Source organism: Mesitornis unicolor, unplaced genomic scaffold (assembly GCF_000695765.1).
Source record: "Mesitornis unicolor isolate BGI_N332 unplaced genomic scaffold, ASM69576v1 scaffold8731, whole genome shotgun sequence".
In the NCBI taxonomy this organism is placed as follows: domain Eukaryota; kingdom Metazoa; phylum Chordata; class Aves; order Mesitornithiformes; family Mesitornithidae; genus Mesitornis; species Mesitornis unicolor.
Genome location: NW_010165739.1, coordinates 4,579 through 14,431, shown reverse-complemented (window position 1 = coordinate 14,431; position 9,853 = coordinate 4,579). Strand labels below are relative to the sequence as shown.

General features: G+C 39.6%; 1 protein-coding gene across 5 annotated transcripts in view; it reads right to left on the bottom strand.

Annotated features, from left to right (window-relative positions):
* The window catches only part of SPTAN1 (spectrin, alpha, non-erythrocytic 1), a 44,494-nt gene extending 38,274 nt beyond the window's left edge, over positions 1-6,220 (bottom strand). For 4 of the 5 annotated variants that reach the window (XM_010194735.1, XM_010194737.1, XM_010194738.1 and 1 more), the window contains exons 1-4: positions 5,980-6,216; positions 5,168-5,293; positions 3,627-3,767; positions 2,309-2,455 (exon numbers count right to left, since the gene is read on the bottom strand). In XM_010194735.1, coding sequence (XP_010193037.1) covers positions 2,309-2,455; positions 3,627-3,767; positions 5,168-5,293; positions 5,980-6,216 — 651 coding nt within the window. Of the gene's footprint in view, positions 1-2,308; positions 2,456-3,626; positions 3,768-5,167; positions 5,294-5,979 lie in introns of all 5 variants that reach the window. The other variant, XM_010194736.1, reaches the window with a different exon arrangement.
* Positions 6,221-9,853: the final 3,633 nt, after the last annotated feature.

Below are 9,853 nucleotides of genomic sequence, written 5' to 3'. Positions count from 1 at the left end.
TCCTTACACACTAGTTAGCCAACGGGAAGAGGACTGTAAACTGTATATATATTTTTTTTTCCACAGAATGCAATACTTCCTGCCGTAAACTTCCTTGATCAAACCCCAGATGGCCTACCACACAATAAGATATATTAATCCTGGTTGTCCAAAGGAAATACATTTAACCTCAAATACAACAGTTTCTCTTACTAATCATTACTCCCTGCATTTTCAGGAACGTTCTCAGTTGGGGCAGTTACTCAAGCTGTTCAGCAGAACCACAGAATCATTTAGGCTGGAAAAGACCTTTAAGATCACTGAGTCCAACTGTAAACCTAGCACTGCCAAATGTACCAAGAAACCATGTCCTGAAGTGTAACATCTTTTAAATACCTCCAGGGATGGTGACTTCACCACTTTCCTGGGCAGCTTGTTTCAATGTTGCAAACCATGTCCTGACAACCCTTGTAGGTAAAGAAATTTTTCCTAATATCCAACCTAACCCTCCCCTGGTGCAACCTGAAGTCATTTCCTCCTGTTCTATCACTTGCTACTTGGGAAGAAACTGACCCCCACCTCGCTGCAACCTCCTTTCAGGTAGCTGAAGAGAGCGCCAAGGTTCATAGGCCACGCTTCAGGGGTTGGCTGGTTGTAGAGCTAGGGCGGTGGTGTTTCCAGAGCAGGGATGAATTCTGGAGTTGGTGTTTAGGTAGGGAGGTGGTTCTAGATCACACAATACCTCACTTGTTGGTTCTAGATTGCGTCGGTTCTAGATCACATTCTAGCTCAGTTTTGTTCTAGATAATGTTCCAGGTAGCGTCTTTGCTGTAGGTAACATTCTAGGTCACACAATTCTAGCTCTGCTCACGCTCTAGCTCGTTTCTTGGTTCTAGATCACCTTCTAGCTCGCTTCTTGGTTCTAAAGCAGAGTTGGGTTGAGGGGGGAGGTCCTAGAATCTAGTTGAGGGAGTACTCCTGTTTTTTACCTCATGAGGATTTGTGGTACTTGCTGATCATAGCAGTCTTGCTTTTCTTTGCTATGTCCTCTTTTTTTCCCCTTGTATTTTATTTTCCCCCTTTGTGGCTCTTTCGTAGAATCTAGTTGAGGGAGTACTCCTGTTTTTCACCTCATGAGGATTTGTGGTACTCGCCGATGATAGCAGTCTTGCTGAGTTTCTTTCTTTGTTATGTCCTCTTTTTTTTCCCTTGTATTTTATCTTCCCCCTTTGTGGCTCTTTCAAGTTGAAGGCCCACAGGATGGGAATCCTATCATCCCATAAAGTGCAGCTCTCCCAGTTTTCTAGCATGCTGACTCACACCACCTCTGTGGCATTCTTTTCTCTAGAGACAACATTGAAAACTGGACACATCGCAAGCCCGTGTTTTTCACAGCCACTGCTTCCTGCTCTGAGGACTCTTGCCAGCCTGTCCAAGAGTCCTGTCTAACACTTGTCCAATTGGCTCTGATACGCACTCTTGCACCCAGAAGCACTGCAGCCAGGGCAGGTGCTTGTATCATTTCTAAGTATACTTCTTACTGGGTGAAAGAATGAAGTAAGCAACTGAAATGTTATTAATACATTTTTCAGTATTTTTTTGCTAAAATTTAACTTTAATTGCAAAGATGAAATGCTCTGATCATTTAAAATGTTTATCTTGGGGTCTGAAGAAACAAAAGTTAGAAAGATTTGTTGGTTTTGCTGGTGTTTGTTTTGGGTGTTTTTGAGTAACTGAATGCAATTATATCTTTATTGACCCTCTTTGTTCACCCCCTCCTTCGATGTCAGGTACTTGCTTATTATTATCAACATGACATCTCCTTTCTTTAAAGGGCTGCCCACCACACTTTGAATCACCTCTCTCCATTGTTGCATTTTCTAATCAGTTCACATGACTGAGCCCACATCAAGTGATGCTTTACTTAATTCGTTTCTGTTTGTATGGTGTAATTCTTGGAAGGACTCTGGTCAAGATTTTGGAAGGCCCTGTCCATGACCTTTAAATTGTATCCACATGTTTGGTGGTGTATGAGGGAAAGGAAAAGGTTTGTTGTGATGGAAAACAAACTCTAAAAATGAAGAGTAACTCACTCAGAAGCAACACGGATAAGAAGTTTATATTTAATTGATATTAAAAAAGGACAGAACAACAAGTGAATCAAATCATGACCATTTAAGATTAAGATAGCCAAGTACCTAGGCTCATCTAGAGCAAAGCTTAAAGATCTGCTACCAAATTAGGGGACAGAAAAGGAAGTTGCAGACGAAAGCTTGCTATGCTATACCAGACCTGCCAGGAGAGATTCTCAGCACACATGAATGTTTACCTGGATAAGTTTGCCAGCAAATTGGTTCACTTCATTTACTCTTTCCTCATGAGCTGCAAGGTCTGTCTGGAACTCTTCAAACTTCTTTTGCAAAACCTCAACATGCTCCAAGTCCTGCCCAAGCTCTTCTGAGGTCACTATTGCTTCCTGGCACATGGAGAGGAAAAAAAAGTCGATTTCAGTATAACCTATAGGAAATCACTACTAAAAATCAGGAAGCAAACTGTAGTAATTTTAATAGGTCAAAGACAGTTACAGTCATACAGTCATTGTGTTTAAAGTCAGATTTAAAACTACAAAGTTTCCTCCATTAAACTCAACCTCCCAAATATCTTTCCATTATTGCAGAAAACATGTAAGATCATTAAGGGCATTATTTTTTCATCGTGCTTGCTCTTATTAATTTTTAAAATTATTGAATATAACCAATTCTACTATCATAAGTTTTCTGTTCTGTGCGTGATGATCACCATTACGACAACCTAAATTACTGAAGAAAATATGCACAGAAAAAACACACTTTTAAAACCACAAAATAATTGTCCATGCTATTTTGGAGTACACACAGTGACTAGAATTTGTTTACATTTTTAGACTGTTTAGGGGCATTTGCTGTGGTTTCCTGATGTGAGATTTCTTTATGAAAAGTGCACTGTCATACTCAGTAACAGTTACGCAGGGTTTACAGTCTGAACCCACAGTGACACAAAATTGCAAACCATCATTAAGAAAACCTGCATGATCATTTTGTGGCTCTTTTTTGTTGACAGTGTGGTTTGTGGCCTGCTTCCTCAGAGTTCAAAGAATCAAGAGCCAACAGTTCTCTTGCAGCAAATACCCTTACAATGCATATCTACAGATATTCCAATCGTTAAGTAATTATGAACACACTGCTTGCTAGTTAGGCTGGCTACTTTCTATAACAGATCATTTAGAACACTTATAAAAACCATTTGCTTTTATGTGTTGTAGATTTCTCTTACAGGAGACTTGAATTTGATTACTAGAAGAAAAATGAAGGTCTCCTCAAAACAAAGAAAGAATTGATTATATTTAACTGTGCTCTCCAACATGCAGGCTTAGTTCCTTACTCTGGTACCCCTTTTTTTGGTTGGCTGGATGTATACTTCTTATGTACTCTACTGTATGTACTTTGCATATCTACTGTTAATATGAATAACGTAAATAAAATGTACAGGTACCTTTAAAAGGTGATGTGACTACTTGAACTGCAGCATCTATAGGTTGAGAGAAAATTTCCACACAAACACATCAAATTTCCCATCAAGAACACCGTAAAGGCAGGTAATAATCATACCTTGTCATTGATCCAGTCCAGGACATCTTCACACTCCCGTAAGTATTGCACCAGTTTCTGAGCTTGCAACAATTTGACTCCCTTCTCTCTCATCTTTTCCAACAGTAATTCCCATAGTCGGTGCAGCTCCTGCAGCCGAGTCTAGAACAATACGATGTTGTTACTAAAATCCTGTATCGGAGAAGATTAGATTTATTCCCTTCCTGACCTTAACAGAAGACATTTGGGTTTTTTTATATCCAATGTTGTACATTCTAAACCTTACTTTAGACAAAAGGCAGACAAACCTCATCACAATTTCATCTCCGGTCATCAGTTTTCAAATTATGTAAAGTAATGTAACAACCAAAAACTAGAAATTACTGGACTGAGTATTTACACACTTATTGTTAATTAATGAAGCTATCCAACAGTTATGTTTACATAACTGCAGTAAACATTTTGAGATAAAATTTAAGTCCTATGCTAGCATGATGGGACACTGCTCACAACTGCTGCTGTCCCCTTCAAATGTTCAGTCTTTCACACAGAAGTCAACTCCCAGTAAGTGAATCTCATCTTCATTCTGGGATTTATTTTTATTTAAGACCACACATTTTGTTTCAAGTCAGACTTGTGTCACTTCACAGTATTTTAACAGTTTCTCTTAGCACGAAGCAGTGAGCACAGTTAACTAACACTGTTAAGTAACGTAATACTGAAATACTAGGAGCAATTACTGGTTGTTGTATTAAGTCTCTCTCTGGCTGCACTCTGCCTTTCAAAACTGTTGGGAGCAACCATAAATTTTACAGACAATTAAAAGAAAAACCACACTCCCACACAGAAACACAACTTGCAAAACAGGAAAGCATCTGCTCCACCCATCATCTAGAATGCTTTGCTCATCGAGATCTGAAACCTGAAAGTCACGCTAGAGAGGCTTTAGAACATCTAGCATGGGCAGACACCCATTTAATCCGTTTAGAGAGTTCAGTCAGGTGGGTTTCAAGGGAGGAAAGAGCTCTACTACTCAGCTTCCTAGTAACACCCAAATGGATAGTGCAAACCATCAACCAAGGAAGAAAGAAGACGTTGCAAAAACAAGTTGCACTGCACAGCCAGGAGTTTCACCTACTCGTATGTGGAACCCAACTTGGGTAGCCGTTACTATTGGGCGCTGTGCAGTCCGGTATGGCGTGAAAGACTAAACCAGTAAGAGGTGAATTACCACTCCAAACAGAACACAGATAACAACAAATATTGAGCAGCCAAAACACAGTATTATTTAAGATTATCCAACTGCAAAGCACTTCTTCCTGTTTCTATTATATGATCACAATGAAATTTCAAAAATAATTAATAACTTAGGGTTTTTTAATTAAATAATATACATACAAAAAAATGTTCTGCTTTTCTTAAGTCACCGTATTTTCTTAGTTACAATGAAATAACGAACATATCAGTTAGGTTTGATAATCACTACAACAATATCAGAAGATGCACAAGGCATCTAAGGAAAAGCCTGTAAGAAGAGAAACCCAAAAAGTTTTAAAACTCACTCTTATGGTTTCAGATGCAAAATGGCCTTCATTAATCATCTGATTTCCAGTCTCATCCAGTTTAACAATAGCCCCTGAATTGGCCTGCACCTCAGCTTCAAAGGCTTGGTGCTTCTGCAGCTTCCCCTAAAAGCAGAACATCAGAGAACGTGACTGAGATTTGGCACACAGCCCTCTTCCATATTTTTCAGCATCAAGATTTTTAGTGTGTTTTATGCATTTTCAGTACCAACAAACAAAAAAGTAGCCCAGTTGAAATCACAGCTGTATATGCTTCACGGGTGGATTCAAACATCCCAGTTTTAGTTATCTCATTGTTGTGTTTGCTCGTGTACACCAGAGCGTTCAAACATCTGAGAACTTACCAGCTACTTCCACCCACACACGTTTATTTTAAACAAGTATCTTTTTTGTGGCAACAATAAGAGTTAATTAATGTTTATTTACAAAGCCAAAGCATCCAATAAATTATAGGATTAAACAAAGCTGCTTTTATACCACATTTCATCAAATAACTGTTTCTATGCTGATTTAGCACCTAATCCATTATTAGAAATATCTCAATTATAACAGCAAAGAAACCAGGCTTTTGAAGAACACTCTGCAAGGCCACAGATATTTGCATCCATCTGTCTTCACAGCTCTCAGATCAAATAACATTGATGCGTTTGACCTGGTACGCCCTAACAACGCCACAGATATTTGCATCCATCTGTCTTCACAACTCTCAGATCAAGTTACATTGATGCGTTTGACCTGGTATGCCCTAACAAGGAACAGTTCAGGAAACATACAGTGGCAACAGGACTTGCCTGTAAATTGCTTGGGTCTTTGTAATTTTCATCAGATGCTATCTGCAGTTTCTCTTGGATCCATTTTTCAAGCTCATCTGCATCACGCTGGAAAAACTGGAATCGATAGGAATCTTCAAGCTTTTGGCGCCTCAGAGAAGATAGTTCCTTGAACCTGTGGTAACGGTCCAAAACTTGTTGACGCCTTTCTTGGATATCTTCTGCTGTTTCCAACACTTTTACACCACTCGGATCCATTTTCTGAAAGATGAAAAAAATACATTTAGTTTGTATTATAAAACAATGGTGGGGTAGGAAGAGATCCATGAAAAGAAAGCCTGTTTTTTTAAACTCGCATGTGGTTTACTTACAGTCTTGCCCTGTGTTTGCAGGTACGTATATAAAATTTAAATATACATATAAATAAAAGCACAGTTCTAGCAGAAAAGAACGGAAAAGGAATATTTACAAAGACACTGAGCATCTACTTGTTTTGTAAAAATACGGCAGCAGTCATACAAAAGGTTATGTGATCTCAAACTGCAGCATGCAAGTGTCTAACACAAACATGAACACTGTGTTTCTGTGCGCACATATATGCAGATTTAGAGACAAAATGTTTCATGTACAACATATAAAATCTGGAATCACTTTATTTAAAATACTCAGTACAGATAAACTAGAGTAAGAATAAAGCTAAATAAAGAATAAAGTAAGAACAGCTAACTGGTCCACACACATCTATATACATGATACATACGTGTATATACACACACATCTCTGTCTGCGACATCTCCTCTCTGTTAGACATGGAAAAAAAGCTACAAACCCACCCTGTCACCCCCTGTACAACCTTTCAAAAGCCAACACAGAGGCTCACATTCAGATAAGTCAAGGAGCATTTTGTATGACCAGTGATCTTGCTCTGACCATTTTGACTGAAAATCCTTGTCCACTGCTTTATACACTGAAACCTGTCATTGTTGCCACAGCCAGCAAAGAACTGACTATGCTCTGCTCTATCTCCTTCCTATTAAAACTGGGATAACCTTTAATTTTCAGCTCCTACACTTTCAGAAAGCAATCCGATTTTCAGTAAGAGATCTGTGCATTAGAACAGAACTGTAACACAACTTTAAAAAGTAGTATCATTATTGTCATTGGTGTTTCGATATCTACCCACTTATTGACAGCTCTCTCTGCATATCAAGAATCTGTTGCACTAAACACTCCATGCTTGAACAATTAGGCAATTAATGTACAAGTGTTTACATGCATAGGTCACTTAATGATTTTACTATAAATCCTGTAAGCATCAAGCTAAACATACTTCCCATCAATCCTATCAAAGACAGGGAAGAAGCCTAGTCTACAACTGCATACTAAAAGACACGGGCAATTTCTTGAAACACAGTGTTAGATATTAAATTGTTATTCAGTAATTAGTTGCATGCTTTAATTAGACATGTGTCTGGCATAATTGTATTTAAAACTCCACAGGTTGGAAAGCGATCTATAGGGCCATGTTTTCTGTTTGGTTTCCAAGCACTTGTAAAGGGACCAATGATAGAAAGGAACATACGGGGGCGAATTCACACATTCCCGAGCTCTCTTCCAGCAGTCCCACCCTGCGAGAGGACAGCCATTTCGGCAGCAGTTGTTACTGCCGTGAACTCTGAGCCCCAACTGCATTGCGGCAGTTTAAGGAAGGAAAGAAAACTCAGCTTTGCTTTCTCTTCTAGGCCTGGGCGTTTCATTCAGTATTGTCAAAAGAGGGCAAGGGGGAAAAAAAGAGCCAACAGAAATAAAAAACAACCCACTTTGTGTAGACTGTATTATATAAATGAAATCCAGGTTTCATCTGGCAGTGGTACCAAAGGCTCCCCTTGATCAGCGTATCTCAGTATTAAAAGATCAGAACCCTGAACATAATTTGAGCTCAACCACAGATCTGTTTCCCTGAGAAAACAGCTGTTTTTTCAAGCGCTCTTTCAAACAGCCTTATCTCTCCAGGAGAGCGAGTTACTGCTAGAATCCTCCTTCCCGCTGCTGTCACACTGTGTTTGAATTCCAGCAACACTTCTTTGAAAGGGCGCTGGGTTCAGAATAACAAAGCGGCAGTGAGTCTGAATGTCCTGCACCACTGCTGCTGTCTCTCTGCTAGATCTGGTTATGAGCACTATCAGGAGAAAACTAAAACCTAGTTAGACTGTGAAACACTGCACAGTCTTTTGCTGTCAACCTATATTTCAATATTAGAAATAAATCTCCACAGCCCAAGTGATTTTAAATAACTTTAAATTATTAAAGTAATGACATTATTTAAATTGTTATTTCTATTACTTTACACGTTAAAAAACCAAAACAAATAGGAGACCTCTTGTAATTGAGCCTGGTAGCTGGTTTGCCTCTCACCACACAAGTCATGCAATCCAGCTCATCTTTTTGCTGGAATTCGGTAAAAGAAAGGCTCCTTTTATAACTACAGTAAGTCGAGCTAGTCAATTGTAAAAGAAGTGCTTTGGTCTAGCAATAATAGACTGTTCTTTCCTGCAGCGGATCAGCTGACGTCAGCAAGTCTGTGCTCTGCCAGAGCGCGAGCAGCAGTCGCTGGGGAGCTCTGAACTCAAAAGTCATCGATGCTGCAGAATGATGCAGTGTACCTCTGACGTTTCCACGTTCAAACTGCAGTACCCCCCTGCATAGAAAGCAGTTCTCCAAGATGTTTCTAAACCCTCTTGCTCCAACCGCATCATCTGAAGGCATCTCGGATACACCGCTGCACCCCCCTAGCAAGAGAACTGTCAACAAGAAGTTGCAATTTATGTTTTTAATGTGAAAAACACCGTTTATATTGGGATGCAGACGAGTGCTCAGCCTGGCCCCAGATAACTGCGCAGAGACAACATTCCCCACATCGCTGCTGTCTGCGGCCCCTCCCAGCGCTGCCTGCGCCAGCTGATAAGGTCAGGCAGAGCGAACCTTCCAGGCGGTGCGGGCAGGAGGAACGGCTCCAGCCCACAGCCTCGGCTCCAGCCAAGGCAGGCGTCATCGTAAAGACGACGTCCCCAAAACAGCAGATCTTCACTGTCCTGAAGGCATTTGTCACTGTACTTCTATGCTGGAAGACTTACTTTAGAAAGCCACTTGTCAGCTTTTGACTAACTAAACATAAAAAAACCCAACTTCTTTGCATCGTACCACTGTGGTACTACTTTTTATTTAAAAAAAAAAAAAGAAAAAAAGACAACAAAAAGATGTAAATTTACGACAAAAAAAAAAATCCATATGCTTATTACTCTCATCCTTCAATCCTAACTGATTAGCCTTCCCCAGATGATACAACTCATACAAAGGGTACGCTAAAATTCGCACAGGAATATACAACTGCAGGTATTTACAGACGCCGCAGTGCCCCAGCGATGATGTCAGCAACACCATTCAAGTTCGGGAAACAGCGGTAGCGAGGTGGCTAAACAGGAATTACAGCGGTGCCATCAGGGCAGACGCGCACAAGAGCTGTCAGCATTTCCCTTACCAAAACATGTTTTCAGGGATTTAAAAACTGAATGTAAAATACATTCAGCATTATACAAAAGATTTTAGCTTGTTTTTAAAAACAATTACATGAAGCTTAAAGAATTAAACTCCTTTGCCTGAAAAGCAATCAGATGTCAGTATATAAAGATCATTACCTTAAGTTGTAGTAAAATAATGACTTTCTCTTAAGACAAGTCTTGATGTGTTATACATATTCGACCCTAGTAATAGCCTGTAATACGAGTACTTTCCCTATCAAAACCCTCCCTGCTTCCCACATATGCACACATGAGCAGCTTGATGCATTTCTTTTTTTGCATTTATCAACATTATTCATCATTAAGTCTTGTCAAAA